Genomic DNA, 20203 nt, shown 5'->3' with positions numbered 1-20203 from the left:
CCAACAATTGATGAGGCATCTGAGTACTTCCTGAAGAGCAAACAATACCAGCTTGGATACTTGATAGCATCCACTCTAAGGATTGAGAAAGGGTTGGCCACTCTAACTCAAAACCAGGAGAGCTTAGAGAGGATCATGGAGCAGAAGTTCTATCACTTGGATGTGAAAGTAACTGAGATCCAGTCTGTTGTTGAGCAACTCCAAGATGATATGCAGGAGAGAAAGGGGAAGACAACCACTGAGGCATTTGCTAGAGTGCCTAGAGCTCAGAGATCAGCTGTTGTGCCTGTGACAGACACAAGAGCAACATCATCTGCACCTGCTACAGCTTCAGTGCCACCAGCTCCAGCATCTACTCCACAAGCTCCAACTTCATCAACTGATGCCTTCGTCCTTGGAGTCATATCTACACCACCACATCAAGACCAAGCCTGAGAGACGACATGGTACTATGCATTTTCTAGGAACTTTTTGGTAACTTGTTGCCAAAGGGGGAGAAAAATGTATAGATCATAGGCTTCGAGAGAGAGAGTTTGCTTTTGTTCTCTCTTGTCTTTGTGGTTGAACTTTATTTGCTTTCGCTTGCTTGAGATACTTTATTGCCTGTGTGATACAATGATGATCATGTGTTTGATCATATGCTACATTAATGCTTGTTGGATGACATTATCCTTTTTATCTCTATATGATCATTCACTTTGCTTGGTGATGAGTGCATGTATTTTGAATATTATCATTTTGAGCGCTCCACCAAGATGTATGTGACATGGGAGAGTACCTCATGAACCTAACTCTATGTGCATTTGCAGTCCAAAGCAAATCTTAAACTATGCACAAATTTAGCGGGAGCTCTCACATTTCACATACTTCTCAAAGCGACGATGTTTTTCAATCTTATTATCATTTGTCAAAGCTTTGATCTGTATGTTGTCATCAATTACCAAAAAGGGGGAGATTGAAAGTGCAACTATCCCTAGGTGCTTTTGGTAATTCCTAACAACATATAGCTTATTGAGCTAATACTATTCCAAGACAAATATTTCAGGAAAGCTCAATGAATGGCATGGCATGGATGAGAAAAGTGGATCCCTCAAAATGCTAAGGATAAAAGGATTGGCTCAAGCTTCAAGCTCAAGACTCTACATTTTATATTTTAGTGATCCAAGATCACATTGAGTCTATAAGAAAAGCAAATACTATTAAGGAGGGACGAGGTGTTGCTTAATGAGTTTCTTGCTTCATAGTGCTTAGTGATATGCTCCAAAACCCTCAACTACTTTCCCACATCCACATATGACCTAAACCTAAAGTCAAACTCGGACCCACCGATTCTTTCTATCCAGCGCCACCGAGTTCAGATGTCATAGCCACTGCCACAAACCCTAGGCAAATCGGTCTCACCGATAGGGATCTCGGTCTCACCGAGATGGGATTGTAATCTCTCTGTTTCCCTTCGTAACGTTTCGGTCTCACCGAGATGAGAGATCGGTCCCACCGAGATTGCAATGTAAACTCTCTGTTTCCTTTTCGTAACATTTCGGTCTCACCAAAAAGAGCAAACCGGTCCCACCGAGTTTACCTGACCAACTCTCTGGTTAGCTTATTACCAAAATCGGTCTCACCGAGTTTGTGTAATCGGTCTCACCGATATTACGTTTCCCTAACCCTAACCATATCGGTCCTACCAAGTTGCATGTCGGTCCCACCAAAAACCCTAACGGTCACTAGGTTTACTGAATCGGTCTAACCGAGTTTGTTGATTCGGTCCACCGAGATTGGTAAATTGTGTGTAACGGTTAGATTTTGTGTGGATGCTATATATACCCCTCCACCTCCTCTTCATTCGTAGAGAGAGCCATCAGAAAACCTACACTTCCAACTTACCATTTCTGAGAGAGAACCACCTACTCATGTGTTGAGACCAAGACATTCCATTCCTACCATATGAATCTTGATCTCTAGCCTTCCCCAAGTTGCTTTCCACTCAAATCTTGTTTCCACCAAATCCAAATCCCGTGAGAGAGAGTTGAGTGTTGGGGAGACTATCATTTGAAGCACAAGAGCAAGGAGTTCATCATAAACACACCATTTGTTACTTCTTGGAGAGTGGTGTCTCCTAGATTGGCTAGGTGTCACTTGCGAGCCTCCGACAAGATTGTGGAGTTGAACTAAGGAGTTTGTAAGGGCAAGTAGATCGCCTACTTCGTGAAGATCTACCGCTAGTGAGGCAAGTCCTTCGTGGGCGACGACCATGGTGGGATAGACAAGGTTGCTTCTTTGTGGACCCTTCTTGGGTGGAGCCCTCCGTGGACTCGCGCAGCCATTACCCTTCGTGGGTTGAAGTCTCCATCAACGTGGATGTACGATAGCACCACCTATCGGAACCACGGCTCAAAAATCACCGTGTCTCCAAATTGCGTTTGAAATCTTCAAACCCTTTCCTTTATATTCTTGCAAGTTGCATGCTTTATTTCCGCTGCTCATATACTCTTTGCATGCTTGCTTGAATTGTGTTAAGATTGCTTAACTTGTGCTAAGTTTGCTAAAATCTATCAAAGACTAAAATTGGGAAAAGGTTAAGTTTTTATTTGGTCAAGTAGTCTAATCACTCCCCCTCTAGACATACTTCAAGATCCTACAAACGGGCCTGCATAACTTCAAATGCCCTCTCGAAATCCTTTCTAGCTGCTTCTTGCCTTTGGGAAAAGTGTGACTTTTTCTGTCCAGCTGAGTTAGAGATGGTGTTGACAAAGGTAGCCCACGGAGGATAGATACCGTCAACTAGATGGTGGTCCATGTTGTACTCATGTCCATTGACAATATAGTGGCAAGGAGGAGCTTTTTCTTCGGCCAGTATGGCAAACAATGATGATTGCTGCAGCACATTGATGTCATTGTCACACCCAAGCATGCCAAAGAAAGCATGCCAAATCCAAAGATCATGTGGTGCAGCTGCTTCAAGAATAATGGTGGGATTCTTAACATGACCCTGATATTGCTCATGTAAAGCCTTCGGGCCGTTCTTTCATTACCAAGCAAACCTGGCCACTCTCTTGCTTCTGAGATTGCCAAGAGCCTCTCGGTGTCTGGCACAGTTGGTTCTCTCAGGTACTGAGGTCCAAACACCTCGACCATGGCAGTTGCAAACCTGACCATGGCATCTCCGCATGTCCTCTAAGACATCTGTAGGTACTCGTCTCACGAATCAGCGGTCGTGCCATATGCAAGCATTCGGAGTGCGATTGTGCCCTTTTGGTAACCACAGAATCCAATCGTTCCCATGGCATCCTTCTTCAAGATGAAAGTAATCATCATAGGACCGGACACCATGATACAAACCAAAGACAGTCATGCACATCCGAAAACAAAAATGGTCAGGAAGAGTGCATCGGGGTAAAAGTAGTCGTCCATCAGTATCAAATGTCCGCGCGCCATGTTGCGGTTGAGCACTCGATGGCCCTTCACCGATCCCTTAAAATTGAGAACATGCTCCTCCGCACGCTCCGCGTCTTCAAAGACCGCCTACATCATCGCCGTCTCATCCATGTAGTCCTCCTCGTCAGACGAGCCGTCAAACAACTCAACATAGTGCTCGTATATGTGCTCCAAATCGGAATCCATTGCTTGAAAGAAGAAGGGACAACTTTTTTAGCCCCGGCAATTCATCGAATAGTTGTCGAGTATGATGAGTATAGCAGCAGCGGATGGTACCTGGCGAGGCGGTCGGAGGAGAGGGGTTGAATGGCGATGGAAGAGAAGCGGGGTGGGGCCCGGCCGAAACGCTGGAGGTGACAGAGACGTAGAGTTCGGGCAGGGGTGTGGCGTAGCGGCCGGGATGATGGAGCGGCGGTGAAGGAAAGAGAGAAAGAAAGAGAGAAAATGGGGAGGATGGAGGTGCGGGGTCTGGGAAGAGTTTTGGGTGGGCTGGGGTGTCGGAGGCCTACGTGGCTGTTGTCCGGACTTTCGCAAAGCCCCCATATTTGTCTCGTGTTTGCCGGAAAGTACGTTCGAACCGCTCGATGAACTAATACAGATCCGCGTTGGATAGTTTAAGGGTGAGCGTGGAGATGCCCTTAGACCTAACTCTAACTGTAGAGCGAGAGAGTGCAGAAGTGCACATGCACGGCACACGGGTAACTTAAGTACAGGCAGTACTACTTCCACCACGTACAGTACGTAACTGGGGTGTACGTCTAGTGTAGGCCGGCATTGCGCGCGTCACGTCGATCGACTCGCCCGGCTCCGAACAGAAAGCCCCATTTCTGAGCCAATCGAGAAATGGCAGAGCAGAGAGCAGCAACGGATCTGCCGTCGCGCGCGCGCGCGCCCGCACGGCGGCATCAGCACCAGCACGGTCGGTCCACAGTCCACACGTACTCCTACTACGTACTAGTACGTACGTGACGGCTCGCTGTGGCAGGCCAGCGCATGCAGCAACAGGACGGAACGGCTCGCCACGCAAAGCTTGGAAGCCGGAAAAAAGGACGGCGTACGTGTTTGGAACACGGACGACGTTTCACGCGAGATGGCCCTGTTCGAGCGGTGAATGTGTAAAGATGTACGTAAATTTGCCGCAGGTAAGTACGGTGCGTCTCTCTTCCAGAACACTGTCACCGTCTCGCTGGTCAGAGGGGATTGCTCCATGAATTTGTCCCAGTTCCATTATGATCTCCTTGGTGATCACCGCGCGAGACGCAGCACGCTAGAGCAAGAGCTGGACGCATTCCTACCCTGCAGGCTGCAGAAGAAGAAGGCATTCCTGTAAGTCGAGGCAGGTTCAGGTCTCCTCGCTCTGCTCTCCCAGAGTCTGAATTCAGGAAACGGCAGGGGCGCCAGTGCAGGGCTGGGCTACTAGAGTATTTAACAAAAAACTATCACAATTCATGAAAATGTGCCTAGAAACTACCACTTTACAAATTTATGCCGAAAACTATCACTATTTGTCTAATCTTTGACTAAAAACTACCGTGTCTGTAAATCGGCGCATTCTTCTATTTTAAACGCACTTATGACAGGTCTGGCCCACATGTAAGTGATGGCATCGTTAGTCAACGCTGTTTGTACCCGCTGCTGCTCGCCCGTTCCGCCGCGCGCCGTGCCCGTCGCTCGCAGCGCCCGCCGCTGCCGCCGTGCCCAAGACCTCCTCCTTCGCGCGAAAGACCTCGCTCCGGCGCCGTCCTAGTAGCAGCCTGTCCTGGCGACGGCGCGGCAGTAGACACCGGTCATTTGCTGCCATGCGCTGAGGTCGATGTCGTAGCCGCCGCCCCCGCCGACGGCCGTGATGCTCCCCGACTGGGACAGCATCTGCCTCAGGAAGTCGGCCGAGATGAACCTGTCAACGGCGTCGGCCAGCGCGCCTGCACCGCTGACCTGGGTAGCTGCAGTATACACCTACGTGGTGACGGGGGAGGGGGCCTTGGCGCCGCCCTTGCCACCGCCGTTGCGCCTGTTCTTGCGGCCGCCGCCGACGGGCACGTCGCGGAGCATGCCGCCCTCGGTCCAGTGCCGGCGAGCGTGGCAGCGGCGCGTGGCCCGCGTGCTTGCCCCTGCCTCACCTCCACCGCCACGACGCCGCCCACCGCGCCGACGTCGTTGCCATCTCCAGTCCGCAACCAATGCCGGGGAGTGAGGAAGCGGCCATGGTGCCTAGTGGTGGTGTTACCTGGCTGCGGCATGCGAGCGAGCTCAGGGGGAGTGGTGTCTAGGAGCTCCCCTGCATCCATCCCATGCACAAGAGGCGTTTGTTGAAATGCCCAAGAGGAAGAGGAGGGGAGGAAGAAGAAGGTTGGTGATGACGTGTGGGTCTCACTTGTCAGAAAAGCGTTTATAAGAGACGAATTGGGCACTTTCACGACATGGTAGTTTTTAGTCAAAGATTAGGCAAAAAGTGATAGTTTTTGGCACATATTTGTAAAATGATAGTTTCTGGACACGTTTTCATGAATTGTGATAGTTTTTGATTAAATACTCGGGCTACTATACACAGCCTTTTTTCTGGCCAACAACTTCAGACACGGATATGTTCCTCCTGCTGCACATGCACTCTGCAATCTCTGTTCGTATCGTATGTCGCAGTGATCAGACCGTGAATAGTGGTATTAGTCGGTGGCATAGCACCGCTGCCGATATATCGACAGTTCGTCTCTGCACTCACCTAACGGTGCGCCACCGCTGTTGTTGTTCATGCACTAGTTCTGCACACCCTAAGTGTAGCCCGGCTACCGAGAGCTTGTGTACCTGGAACCTAGATCCCTGTGCTACACGCGCTGCACCTGCACACAATATGCAATGTACTAAAACCTTCACTCGGCTATATCTCCTTGTGTTACACTTCACATAGGGTTTTACCTGAATATCAGGACCATGTTTTCTGCTATCTGGATCACAACAAGGTTTTTTTTCTCTGGCAACAATTGTATTCCCTCTGTTCTAAAATAAGTGTCGTTGATTTAGTACAAGCATCAAGCGAATACAAAATATGATGAGCAACACCCGGTCTCTGTACAACTAAGATGCACGCAGCCAAAAACCAACCTTCTGACAAAAGAAAAATAAAAAACAACATATCGGCAGCAGTAAAGTTATATAGGACCGACACTACGCCTATGTCGAAGGAGGCGGCGGACCTATCTCGTAGCATCAACCTACGAGAAAAACTCGGCACCACTAACATTTAGACACTCGTTAGCCCCCCACTTCAGCCCTGCACTGGGATCGTTGCGGTGAAAACCCGCTCTCTTTGGAGCCCTGCCTGTATGGCGGAAACTTCCGACCGAGATAGACCCAGAAATAATCCCCGGTTGATAAAGGGTTGTGTGACATAATATTTCTGGATAGCTAGCTGAACAAAATACCAAAACTTAAACAAGAAACATTCATTTCCGGACGGGAGCAAAGAAGAGCCCACACTGAAAATAGCCCTCCGGTTGCCATCCCTAGATAGCCCAACATATCTCTTGATGAACCCGTGTGTAGAATAATATATTCAAATTGCTGTCAGAGAAGCACCAAAAACCCTACAGGAGATCTACTGATGTGGTGGTATCCTGCAAACCACATCAGCCAAACAAGCAAAAGCGGCAGTGCGCAACGTTGAGACATCGGTGGGAGTAGACATATTGAGCACAGTCGAAATGTTTCCTCTGTCGCCGTCATCGGCAAGCCCATGGCCTGCCCCTGCAGCCATCTTATCATCTTCCCCGATCTCCCGATTCTGTCACCTTGTGCAGTCTCTCTCTCTCTCTCTCTCCCAATTCTGTCACTTTCTTCTCTCTCCCTCTCTATCTATCTTTCTCGCGCACACACAATCTCTCTCTCTCTCTCTCTCTCTCTCTCTAGATGGATGGTGAGGAATGGGGACGCTTGGGCTCATCAACCATCCACCGTTTCGTCCAGGATAATGCACGCCGCACACACGTACGGTGTACTTGCTAAACCGTATGTGTGCACGAGATCAGGGCACGGATGGGTCGAGACAAAGGGCCGTGCAAAGTGCAAGTGAGCGTACCTCTCGGTTTCACTGCCTCTTGCCATATATTTTCCCTCTTCACTCGTCCTCGTAGGATGCGCGCGATGCTGACAACTCACAATATATGTAGAAAAAAAAGGTTAGTATTATGGATATATGCCTGGAGAACGGAGACCGTGTCGGTGCCCGAACCAGAGGTGTTGTTGATAAAGAACGCATGAAGATTAATCGTTTCAGGGCTGGGCTCTGCTTAGCCGGTTACTTCTCTTTCTCTGATGCAAACAAATTGTCTCATTGTTGTTTTATGGTGTGAGATCTTTTGCACTGTGGAAATATCAGAATATCTGTTTTGTAGGGCTTGTCCCTGTTCCAGAATGCATGTGATTGGAGTTGGCAACATCGGTTACATTCTTAGTACATGTTTCCTAATAAAATGCCTACACATTTCAGACTTTTAACATTGTACCAGCCATCGTTCCTTGAAAGGGCATTTAGTTTAACCTGAGCCATGCAAAACTGGTTCAGCAAGCTAGTCTGAACAATGAACCAGAAAAGAAAGAGGACGCAAGCAGAAACCGCAGAGCTAAGAGCAAGGACTAGAGGAGGGAAAAGATCATGAACAAGCAGATGCAGATGCTATGCTCATGCATGGCAGGTGAACATATTCCAGAGTTGAAGTTGAAGGCAAAAATGCCGGTGCAAAAGACTTGAAGTTGGAGGTCACTACTTTTAATGGTAAATATTTATTTATACAGAACGTTAATGTGATTTGTATTACTGAGCCAAGAGCAATTTTCGATGATTTATCATCTATTCCCTCCATTCACCATTGTAAGATATTCTAACCTTTGTTGATTCGGATGTTTATAGATGTATTTTTAGTGTGTTTGTTGCATTTATTCTTTTTGAGGAACCTTATGCATTTATTCTTATGATAACTTAAGTGTATGTTTGTGTAACTATGTTAAAAAGAGCATAAGATGCTATATTCATATAGTGTTAAAGCAAGGGCAGTACAAATGTCGGTGGAATATAATTAAACTGCTTTGTAAACAACCCGTACTCGCACAGCATTACTATTTTCACTCACAACACGAATCTTCTTATATTTGCCGGTTATCATGATCACTTTGGAATACTTCCTGCGTGCAGGCAATCTATATATGGAGTAAGTTTTTTGCGCAAGTACTTTACAATGATACTATTATTTTAAACATGGGTTAACAGGTGGGGCCCACCAGGATAATTGAAAAGAAAGTTTTTACACCATCAAGGAACTCCTATATAAAACAAGGATGTAGAATTTTCTTCCTGCCAACTCTCAAAATTCTGATGTCCATGTTCAAATATATACAGAAGTATGTCTACAACAACCCCTCAAAAAGAAAGATATGCCTACAACAACAATTAAACCCCAAAGAAAGAAGCGACATGCGCGGCAATATGGGGATTTCTTACCCCTCGTTTTGAGCATCCTCTTTTCGCTTCTGGGCAAAAAGAATGGCGACTTGTCTCCATATGAGAGTTGTTTGTTAGCTACGGATGCAAACGCCGGGGAGGCCTGTGAGGATCGAATGCTCATGAGCAACCACCGTGTTTCTCAAGAGAAGAGCATCTTCAGTTCTTCTAGACGTGCTGTGCGGAATTCTTGGTCCGTCAATGCTCCGGAAATCATTCGCTGCTTACGAGCCTGTACAGCTTCCATTCTTTCCTCAACAGTACCCTGTGCCATGACAGAAAAATCAGTAACAGTTTGAATGATCAACTATTTCATGCTATGCTGCCAACTGGCTTCATATTCCCAATAAGCCCCGTTGGCTTGAAAATTATCTTGCATTCCAAAGTTGGTCAGCAAGATGCTTGCTACGCGGTTGGCGCCTGAGATAAATCACCTTGTTACCCACAGCCAAAGCGCATTCATCCGAGGACGATCGATCCAGGATAACTTCCTGTACGTAAGGAATGTGCTCAAAGCTGCTCACAGTGCAAGATCACCGCTGATGTTACTCAAGATAGATATCGCCTAGGCTTTTGATTCAGTCGGTTGGGGCTTTTTGCTTGAGGTTCTGGAGGCGATGGGTTTTGGGCAGCGATGGAGAGACATGATTTCTCTCATTTTGTCGTCCTCTTCCTCAAGAGTTTTGCTAAACGGAACGCCTGGACCTCCGTTTGCGCATCAATGTGGGCTGCGACAAGGAGACTCTCTGTCGCCGCTGCTGTTTATCATCGCGATGGAACCGCTCCAACGTTTGCTATCCTTGGCCACGGAAAGAGGCATCCTGTCACCGCTCAAACTGCAGATGGCGAGATTCCGCTCCAGCTTCTACGCGGATGATGCCGCGCTCTTCCTCAACCCCGTGCTGAATGACTTTGTTGCGGTTCAGGCCATTCTCAAGATCTTCGCGGATGCATCGGGCTTAAAAACTAACATACAAAAGTCGGTGGCCTACCCCATCTCCTGCGCCGGCCTTGACTTACTGCCCTTAATGGCCGCCTTTGGCGGACAGCAAGGGACCCTTCCGTGTCAGTACTTGGGGCTGCCTTTGGGGGTGCGTAAGCCAAAGAGGATTGAGATGCAGCCTCTGATTGATAAGATCGCGGGAAAGTTGGCCCCAAGGAAGGGCCGGCTGCTCAACAGAATGGGAAGGTTGATCTACACCAATTCGGTGGTGACGGCTACTGCGACATTCTTTTTGACAGCATTTCAGCCGGATAAGTGGCTGATTAAAAAGGTGGACAAGCTTAGAAAGAATTTCCTCTGGGAGGCGGATAGCACGTCAATAGGCGGGAAAAGTATGGTAAACTGGAAACAAGCTTGCTCCCCAAAGAAATATGGAGGATTGGGCATAAAAAACATCGAGTGTTTCAGCCGAGCCCTCAGATTACGCTGGGAATGGTACAGATGGGAAGAGAGAGATAGACCTTGGAAAGGGACAGATACGCCATGCGATGGTGTTGACAAGCAGCTCTTCTCCAGTTGCACCACGATTTCTCTGGGTGACGGATCTTTGGCAAGCTTTTGGAGGGACAGGTGGTTGAATGGTGAAGCTCCAATGGTTTTGGCACCTGCGGTGTTCAAACTGGCCCGCTTCAAAAAAGTCTTGGTCAAACAAGGAATGCATAATGCTAAATGGATGCAGGGGCTTAACCGGATAAGCAATGCCGAGGAGCTGCGCCAGTTTGTTCAGCTTTGGAACAAGGTTCAAGGGACAACTTTGTCGACGGAGAAAGACACCATCGTTTGGAACCTCACTGCCAATGGCTCATATTCGGCCTGTTCGACATATGAGGCTCAATTTTTCTCTAGGATTGAGAGGTCATGGTTGGCCAGGGTGTGGACGAGCAAGATGGAAGGAAAAGTGAAGTTCTACTTATGGCTCTTGCTCCAGAACAGAAACTGGACTGCTGACCGCTTGCAAGCAAGAGGCTGGCCTCACAACGATCTCTGCAAGCTATGTGACCAGGAACCTGAAACTGCAAACCACATCGCTCTGCTCTGCTCTTTTGCCAAAGAGGTTTGGTTCCAGTTCCGAGACTCTCACAATGCAATGTTCGCTGTGGCAGATGAGGCGCAGACCGTGGGTGAGTGGTGGGAGAGGCTCTGCTCCGCCAGCGGGTCGAGGGAGCAAAACAGGGTGAATATGACCGTGGCAGCCTACATTGTGTGGAACCTCTGGAAGGAGAGAAATCAACGAGTATTCGAGCATAAAGAGCTGACTGCTATTGCTCTAGCTGGGCTCATCAAGGATGACATCAAGTGCTTAGGGGAGGCAACTAGAGGGATTCACAATGTAGGGCTGTAATTTTTTCTGTCTCCTAATCTTCACGTTGTAATGTGGGATGCGACCTCCACACGATGGTCCATCCGTTTCTGTATGTCTTCTCTTCTATAATGCAAAGGCAGAGCTCCTGCTATTCCCGTCAAAAAAAATTACCTTGACAATGAATCTTTTGATAGAAACACTCTTCGTTTGACCAATTCGATGGATGCGCATGACAGCTTGTTCTTCAACAGCAGGATTCCACCAAGGGTCCTAAAGGAAAAAAGGACATATTCAGATGGCACAAAAGGAAATACGGCAAAAATGCCTAGATCAGCAAGTCACTGTAGCATAAAAATAACAGTAATTAGGGTCCCACCCAGGCTATGTGCAAACCCATATAATTAAGGAGATTCACCACCTGAGTGCTGAGAAGTATAATCGACATATTTCTACCTATGCTAACTAAGTAAAAAGTAGTTCAATGTAAGTATACTATCCCAACCACCAGGAGTGTTCAGTCGTGACCATCCATTGATCAAGGGTAAGCTTGGTCATATCAGCACTTACAAAGTCATTCATCACTCTTATACATGAAGGTTCCGAATGCAGTTAAGGAAATCTAGACTAATACAACTACTGAACTACATAAAGAGACCTAGACCTATATTAATACTCCTTAACATTAGAGACTGTGTATCCTAACATCTACGAATCTGTACCGAGTCTCAAGAAAAAAGTGACACAATTTTTCCAGAGCAGTGGCTAAGGCGGAAAACAGAAAAAGGAATTGATTGGCAAGCTTCAATGGTATTATTATTTGCTTCTTATTTGTTTGAAGTGCACATTCCGTATTAACCTCGTAAGTCACTGATAGCCTATGAGTCTATGACCCACTAAGAGGCAACAGTACTAGAAAATGGATCACACAGAATTAACGCTCCATATTAGTGTGATTGCTCCAGAAAATATTCCCATACTCATTAATCATAAATGGCAGCCTTTCATTCAAGATTCATCAACTTCTACAAGAAAGAAGGCATTCCAAAGGAAAACGCTTAACAAATATCAACAGTGAGGATAGGTGTCCAAACAATAGAAACGATTAGAGCAAAAAGGAAATCCAAAATTTTAACCTCCCAGTGAAGGTCTGAAGGATGCCATAGAAAACTACTGAACAAAGCCAACTAGTGAAAAATATTTCCATCTATAAACTTAAGACAAAATTTTGATGAAATATACCATGACAAACGCGTTAGAGGCAGCGGTGAGGTTTATTCCAACACCACCAGCCTTCAGAGACATAAGTAAAACCTGCATAAATCAAATGCACAACGCCTTAATATTTTCTATCGGTATAACAGGCATTTCAATTCATGGAGATAAACTTAAATAAAAAGGAGTGAGATAAAGAAACAGAAAAAAAAACATACCAGAATCCGTTTGTCCTCGGAAAACTCACGGATCACTTTCTCTCTCTGCTGAAGATTTAAGGTCCCATCCAGTCTGGTAAATGAGATGCCATGCCTGCCATGAGAAAGCTCAAAGATGATTAATGAATAAATCACACAATGAAAAAGGAAATTAAAAGACTGCCAAAATCTTGAACACATTAACCAATGAATTCTTCCAAAGGACCATAGCTAAGTACTCCGCAACTGCATGCAGTACAGTAATGCAGATTAGGAAGGAAATTTTAGAAACATGCCATACAACTACTGCCTATGATTGGTTAGTTCGGGAAAATCTCTGACCCTTTCCTGTACTTGGTTCAAACCGCTCGCCAGCCCGATAATTTGTAATCCAAATTACAACATCTAAGGGCCAAATTCCATAGCTCTGTACATTGTGCACTAACAGCACAGAAGCAGAGTATTTTGTACAAGAAATGGTTATAGTTCATACTCAGATGAGTCTTTAAAGCGGGAAAGCGCAATGTGCATAACTACAGGGAAACTAGGTTGTCAAGCCCAGATAGATAATTGAAATAAGATCTTTAAATAAAATACATCAGCAGACAAACGCCATGCTGTTGGCCTGCACAAACTTCATAATCTCCAAGTAAAGTAGTAAACAGTAACACCAAGCCAATTCCTTATGAGTTATGACTCAATATTTCCTTTTTTTTAACATGCAAAAGGTATATGTATCTTTTTGTGTTAAAAATATGAAAAGTTCAAGTACAAGAAAATTTGAGAAAAAAAACTTGCCTGGAAAGTGGAATTTCCAGGAGATCTAGAAATGCGGTCCACTGACTAAACACGATACTCTTGGCGCCTGAACTGCGAAGAGATTCTAATTCCTCTAGAAGAAAAGATATCTTCGAAGATTCAACCCAGTTCTTCTCAACATCAATTTGGAAGCGACTGTTAGTTGGAGCAGTAATAAGATCTTGCTTGGTCATCGACTTTCTGTAACAGTACAATCAAATTGATAAGAATGACAATAGGAAGCATGTATGTACAGGAAAATAAAACATGTCGGAGAGACAAATGAAGAGTCAACAATAGAGTACCTACAAACAGGACAAAGACCTGCTGCTGGACTCTGCCAACTAGATAAAATACACTCTCGGCATAATCGATGAGCACAGGGAGTTAACACAGCATCCTCAAAGGCTTCCAGACAAATAGGGCATTCCCCCTCACCTTTCCGCAGCTCTTGGACAACCTCTTCAATGTAAGCCTTAGAGGGAAGGGAAGAAGAATCCCCATTAACATTACTATTACCACCATGCAGGAAACGCTTTGCAAGCTTATTGAGGTCTGCAAACTCCTGTGTATCTCCACGACTGATAAAAATAAAGCTCCGTCATGAAAAAGGACCAATGGTAAATAAATAAATAAAAGGAGAATGCATATGCTGAATGTTAGATGAAACTATTGCTCTGCACGTGGGACCTGATGGTTGCTAATTTGTCAGGCCAAACTAGAAAAATTAAAAACAGGGTTATAGTTCCAAAACTAACCTCATAACAAGAAATGGATGGTCACAACATTGCCTAAGGCGCAAAAGCAACTCCAAAATTGAAGCATAATTGTGCAGGACCTTCCCTTGCTCCACAAACTGATCAAATTTCACCTATAAAAACAGCGCATTGTATCAGTTTGTCCTTCTGCACAAACATGTTTCTTGATCAAATTTTACCAGCATAAGCTGTGAATTTGCCTCACTGCATGTGCATGATCCTTCTTAAACTGACAGCACACTACCTTAGATCGTCGAAACAGAGCTTCATAGAAGTCCTTCTCAGACTCTGATAGATCACAATATTTCACTTCAATATTCGCCGGGGGTAGAGTAAGGATTGGTCTGCAAGAAAATAAGGGTGTGAGTTAATGCGCCTTAGAATGCTCCATACCAAAATTTGAGTGTACCTGCCCTCCTTGTCTGTGCTATTTTTAGTTCTCCTCAACATTACTGGCTTTAAAATGGTCTGCACTAGCTTTAAGCCTCTTTCATCACCTTCTTCAAATGGTTTTTGTACAAGTTTATTCCACCTAAATAACATAGGGGCAACAAAAGTTAGCATAGAGGATAGCAATAACCTTTTGAATTTGTTGCACCACAAGGTAATATAGTAAACCCTGATACATCATGGTTTCACATATTTTATTTCCATAAATATAGGAGATGCAGATGAGCGGAACAATAGTGAAGTGCATAGCCATGTTACTACCTCCAGTCCTACATCCTAAATAGAGGTCAATTTTGATATTTATGCAGTTAAACTGCTAAAGCTATGACCGGTAATATGCACAAAATTATTTCAATCTGTCAACATGGAAATGATATTCTGATTATTTTTTCATCGCAAGTACTTCCATAGCTTCCTGGAAAAAAAGATTAATTGTGTCTGTATCAACATATTTTTAATATTCTTAACTGTTCTTAAATAAGATGTTATGAGAGGAAGTAATGAATAAAGACACACATTTGGCAGTGTGTCATGTTTTATTTTTAGAAAGAAGACAGAATCAACGATTGAAACAACAGAAAAAAGAGAGTGGTGGCGGTAACAAATATAAATACTGTGGCGTTGCATCTTGCAGAGATATCATTCTCACAACTAAACTTGGACGAAGACATTATGAAACAAATTAATCATGTAGAGAACATATAAATTGATGTGATGTGATTAACAGGGAACCTGAACTGTCAAAATGACAGAAGCCTTTATTTCCATCCAATCAACTTTTCCATTCTACAACAGTCCAATCAACTTCTATTTGGTCACATGATTTTCAGTTTTGTATGGTTTCTAAAATGGTACTCCCTCAGTAAAGAAATATAAGACATTTTAGATCAGTAGTTTACAGAGGGAGACGTTTTAGATCACTACTGATCTAAAATGCCTTATATTTGTTTACAGAGGAAGTAGTAAATTTTACCAGATGTGCACAAGTATAGCATATAGAACAAAGACTGGCAAATGAAAGCAAATTGATAATAAAACTTACAGGGCCCAGTTTCTCCATGGTTCAACCTTCAGAAACCTAAAAAGGCTGTATAGATCCTCCAAGTTGTTCTGCAGTTAAAGTAGAGCACATAAAACTAAAAGCATAACCGTATAAATCCATGCAGGAAACTAGGGATGAAGACCTTAAAATTTATCTCGCCCAACATACTTTTTTAGCAGGGCCAGCATGTTTGATTCAATGAATAATAACAATGTACCATTAGATCTTCACCTAAGCAGCTAAGCTCACCTGAATTGGTGTACCAGTAAGACACCATCGCCGATCAGCAGTAAGAGCAGCAGCAGCTTGGGATATTAAACTTTTAGATGACTTTATCATGTGCGCCTCATCAAGCACAATTCTAAACCAGTGAACAGAGTAGAGGCCACCATTTTCTGTAAAACTCTAGAAGCAGGTATCCGTAGTTCAGTCAAGAATAGATTGCACAATGAGACACAATATAAAACAACAATAGCAATGAGCTGGCGGCAGTAAATATCTCTCATTTGCATGTCAATTTAATCCATGTGGTTTGCACATTCTTTATACCTATTCATAGACCAATTCTTCTACCAAGCCACATTAAACATTAACAACGCACAGCCATAACGGCTAAACAATATGCACTCGATCATGTGTTTCCTCAAACAAGCACATAAGTGCATGTTATTTTGTGCTAGAGAAATGTCCATGTGATGCCAGTCTTACAGATCGAAACCAAGGCAAAAGACAAAAAAGAAGAAACAAAACAAAACCAAGATGAGAACCAAAACTGTACAGTTACCCACTTACCCTACAGTCAGTGTTCACAGCAGGAACTTAGGAAAGGCAATATTAGTCAGTGTTCATGTATTATTTACAAAACAGGACATGTGTGATAAATACTAAATAGCAATAGATGCCGAATTCCAGCAAGGAGACACAATGGGACAATTATTCAAGCAAGCAGGCTACCACATGGACAGGCTCTATCTTGCAATTCAAAACCAATAGCAGTAGTAATGCGCTGAAAGACACAAGTATCCTACAAGTTATCAGAGTCACCTCGGTTGAAAATTCTGATGCCACGACACCATAGGTGGTCAGGACAATATCATTCTGACCAATAAAGCTTGCTTCCTTTGGTCTGCTTTGGCCATAATGAACATATATATTCAAAGAATTCGGTTTTGTATGAGCTTCAATCTCTGCCTATTATTCAGATATCAGTTTACAGTATTAAAAACATTAGTACTAGCATTGCATCTAAAAATGAACTAACAAAACAAATATAATATGCTAACACAGATTATCTTTCAAGTTTTCGCAAAAAATAAATCTGCATAATTGAAACAGATAGCACAACATAGAAAATAGTATGTGGTGCCACTGTTACAACTATACCTTCCACTGACTCAGTAATGTCATCGGGCAGATAACTAGATTTCCACCTCCAATCAGTGGGGCCTTAGTTTTCCTGAGCTTGCTAAAAGAAAAAGGGCTAGCTAGATTCTTCACGGAATCAAGGGACTGAATAGGAGTTTCACCCAGCCCACTAGCTTCTCCAGAGATCTGAGTACTATGCTGAGTTGTGACGCATCCTTTGCTAGAATCAGAGAGAAGAAGACCTATCGTCATAATAGTTTTCCCTAGTCCCATCGCATCTGCCAGAATCTGCAATATACAGAATCGGTTAATAGAATTATCACAAAATAAAAGCATAATTGGGATTGTCGACAGGCATGGTAAGGATATATCACTGAAGTATTTATATAATCCTTACCCCTCCTCTAGCAAGCTGTAATGTACTAGGAAATTCAGTGGTGGCATCTCCTGAAAATACATTCAAGTACAAAACAAATTCCCTCCTGAAATAAATGAGTAGGATTATAAAAATTGATTTAATTTTGGAACAATCATAATAAAACGAATTAACACGTGCAAATATAAGCCAGCCATACTTGTCTTCAAGCTTATATGCCTCCCAACAAGGGTGAAGGGTTGTAGCTGCATCCTGGGAGCAACTGCCTTTCTCAAGCTGCAGCATCCAATGAAGGGCCTGCTTCTGATAAGGGCGCAGATCGCACTGCAGAGCCTCAGGCGGATCCCTCTCCTTGAGGGATAAATGGAGCATTACTGAAGTCAGGACAGGCCAGCTTATGTCTGAAAATGACAAAACTAAGATTGCTGAATTACCTCCAGTGCAGAACTGTCTGAGATTCCAATTATAACATCCAAATCTGAATCTGAAACAGTTCCTTCAGCATGATCATCTTCATTTCCGCTGGAAGATAATTTCACTTTCTCAGATGTCAACTTTGTGGCTGGCTCCCCGTTACTGCTCTGTTCAGGCAGATGTGAGCCCAATAGTTATTATGATAATAGTAGTGTAAAGTACGAGCCAATAATAGTTTACCTTTCTTTCAATTGGTCGCTTTCTGGAATAGAGATCTTCTGGAGTAAATGCAGCCTGTTGTTTATTTACATATAATCAAATGAAAACAGAACTAAAGCATGTGATTCTGGCACAGAACACATAAGTAAGACACTTGCCCAATTTATACAGAACCCCTTGTGCCTTGGGAATTGATGCCTTTATTTGCACCATATATCCCAATTATGTAATATACATGGTTATGAAGTAAGATACACCTCCTTCATACTTCTCAGTTCTACTTTATTGTTCATCCTCCATCAATGATATTTTTTATCAAAGCAGGAGCTTCTAGATGCTAATGATGGCATTTTACAATCCTTTTTCGCTAGAATGAACAAGAGATCATACCATCTTGCAAGCAACCATACCAGCATGCACAGCATTTAATGTAATTATGATCTTGTGAATAACTTTTTCATCTTTTAGCAGTACATCCTTTAGGGACGCAACAAACTGAAGACCGCTCACCTTCATAAAAGGGGTAATCCCGATGACTTTGAAAAGTGCGGGGAGTGGATGGAATGTGGAGTCCTCCGTAGCAGCACGCGTTGCCTTGGGCAGTGACTGCTTTTGATCACGGAACATGGAGCTGTTGATGTATATACTGCAAAATGCACAAGCACACTAAACGCAATGTAAATGAAACAGCATAAATGGGTGCCGTAGAGAGTTCCTTATCGATGAAAATTCAGATACCTAGCAGACAAGAGGACGGTGTCCATGATGCTAAGAACCTCAGGAGCGGATTTGCACAGGGCCTCCACTTTGACCTTCCCCTCCTTGAGAAGGGGTAGCAGACACCGCGCCCACTCGTTGGGGATGCGGCCGACCTAGAAACAAGAAAGCGTTACACCACCATACATTGGGCTGCATCAGAGAATTGTGGGAAGCATTAGTGATGGAGTAATGTACCTCCCCGTGGGTCGGGGTTGAGAAGCGCATAATCTCCGAGGTGCAGGAAGCGAGGGCAAAGCGACCAGGACGGCCCTTGCCCGAGGCGGCTGCGGTCGCGGAGTTGGGGAACGAGAAGGTAACCGGTTCCCCGGCGGCGATGCGCCTGCCCTTGCAGGTGGACAGGCCGGCCATCTCGGCGCTCCCCACCAGCCACCAGTGCTCGCCCCCGCCGGTGGGTGGGGGGTTGGACTTGGGCCTAGGTTTCCCAGTCGCCGCCGCCGGCGGCTTCGGCTGCGCAGGGGTTTTGGGCGGCGGGATCGATTTGCTAGGGGGTTTGGTGGGTTGGACCGGCGGGGGCTGGGGCGGGGGCGACGGCGACGGCGACGGCGGCGGCGGCAGGTTGTGGTGGAGGTCGAGGAGGATGTTGATGGTCTTGGTGGGGTCGTCGCCGGCCATGTGGAGCGCGCGGATGATGTCCATCTCCGGCGTCTCCTCGCCGAGCACCGCGCGCACCGCCGCCACCTGCTCTGCTCTCTCGCCCTTCTTCGCCATCAGCCGCAACTCCGATTTGCTCGCGAAAGTTTCCCGCGAAAGAGGCCCGCCTCGCGCCGCCTATACAGCTTCAGCGGGAAGGGGAACCAAATTGCCGCCTTGACCGACCCTTTTCCCCTTTGCGCTCACTACTTGGCTCCGCGCTTCTCGACGTCGCTACTCTGCGCGGGTCGACCGGCCTGGTGCCAGATCGGTCACTCCCGGAGCCGTCCGATTTAGCACAATAACATCCGTTAGATCGATCTTTTCCTCCCATATAGGTCAACCCTCTCTTTCCTCCCCCGGTTGCGCTCGACGAAAAAGAAGAAAAGGGGGGAATACATCCGTGTCTAGCACGCACGCGCACCGTTCCCTGTGTCTCCAGTCACGGCTGAAACACCCCTCCACTCGCGTGCAGCACCATCGCTCCTCGTCACGGACATCACTATCGCATCCCTCGTTCGTGTTCGACTGGTTTCAACATCTCCGTCTACCGGTTCCTGCTCATGGCGCCCACGGTACTATCATCGACGATGGCTAATTCCAGCATCACCGCCACCAAGCCACACAACGCCGCCACACGCATCCCTATGGTTGGTCCGCCCATGGAACTATGGTTCGGCACTCGCGACAGCTTCTCAGTTTGTTGGATGCAGCTTCTCAATCAGGTGAT

The 20203-nt window shown here is 45.3% G+C and overlaps 1 protein-coding gene across 2 annotated transcripts; it reads right to left on the bottom strand.

The window, feature by feature from the left end:
• Nucleotides 1-8657: 8657 nt before the first annotated feature.
• LOC119323593 (DNA repair protein RAD5A-like) lies at nucleotides 8658-19661 on the bottom strand. 2 transcript variants are annotated; one of them, XM_037597287.1, is made up of 20 exons: nucleotides 19018-19660; nucleotides 18802-18935; nucleotides 18574-18709; nucleotides 18085-18138; nucleotides 17865-18011; nucleotides 17630-17781; nucleotides 17452-17536; nucleotides 17073-17342; nucleotides 16734-16880; nucleotides 15939-16094; nucleotides 15690-15757; nucleotides 14607-14729; nucleotides 14442-14541; nucleotides 14198-14310; nucleotides 13745-14020; nucleotides 13440-13640; nucleotides 12663-12756; nucleotides 12472-12543; nucleotides 11404-11502; nucleotides 8658-9191 (listed from the first exon to the last, which is right to left on the bottom strand). In XM_037597287.1, the coding sequence occupies exons 1-20, from the start codon at nucleotides 19549-19551 to the stop codon at nucleotides 9069-9071; spliced, it is 3084 nt and encodes a 1027-aa protein (XP_037453184.1). In that variant the 5' UTR covers nucleotides 19552-19660; the 3' UTR covers nucleotides 8658-9068. The 2 variants fall into 2 exon arrangements, with proteins under 2 accessions (XP_037453184.1, XP_037453185.1); XM_037597288.1 differs by lacking the exons at nucleotides 8658-9191; nucleotides 11404-11502; nucleotides 12472-12543; nucleotides 12663-12756 and having other exon boundaries at nucleotides 13532-13640; nucleotides 13749-14020; nucleotides 19018-19661.
• Between the last annotated feature and the right edge of the window lie 542 nt (nucleotides 19662-20203).

This window comes from Triticum dicoccoides, chromosome 6B, assembly GCF_002162155.2.
Source record: "Triticum dicoccoides isolate Atlit2015 ecotype Zavitan chromosome 6B, WEW_v2.0, whole genome shotgun sequence".
Lineage (NCBI taxonomy): Eukaryota > Viridiplantae > Streptophyta > Magnoliopsida > Poales > Poaceae > Triticum > Triticum dicoccoides.
The sequence above is the reverse complement of the archived record's forward strand: the minus strand, read 5'-3'. Positions and strand labels throughout refer to the sequence as shown.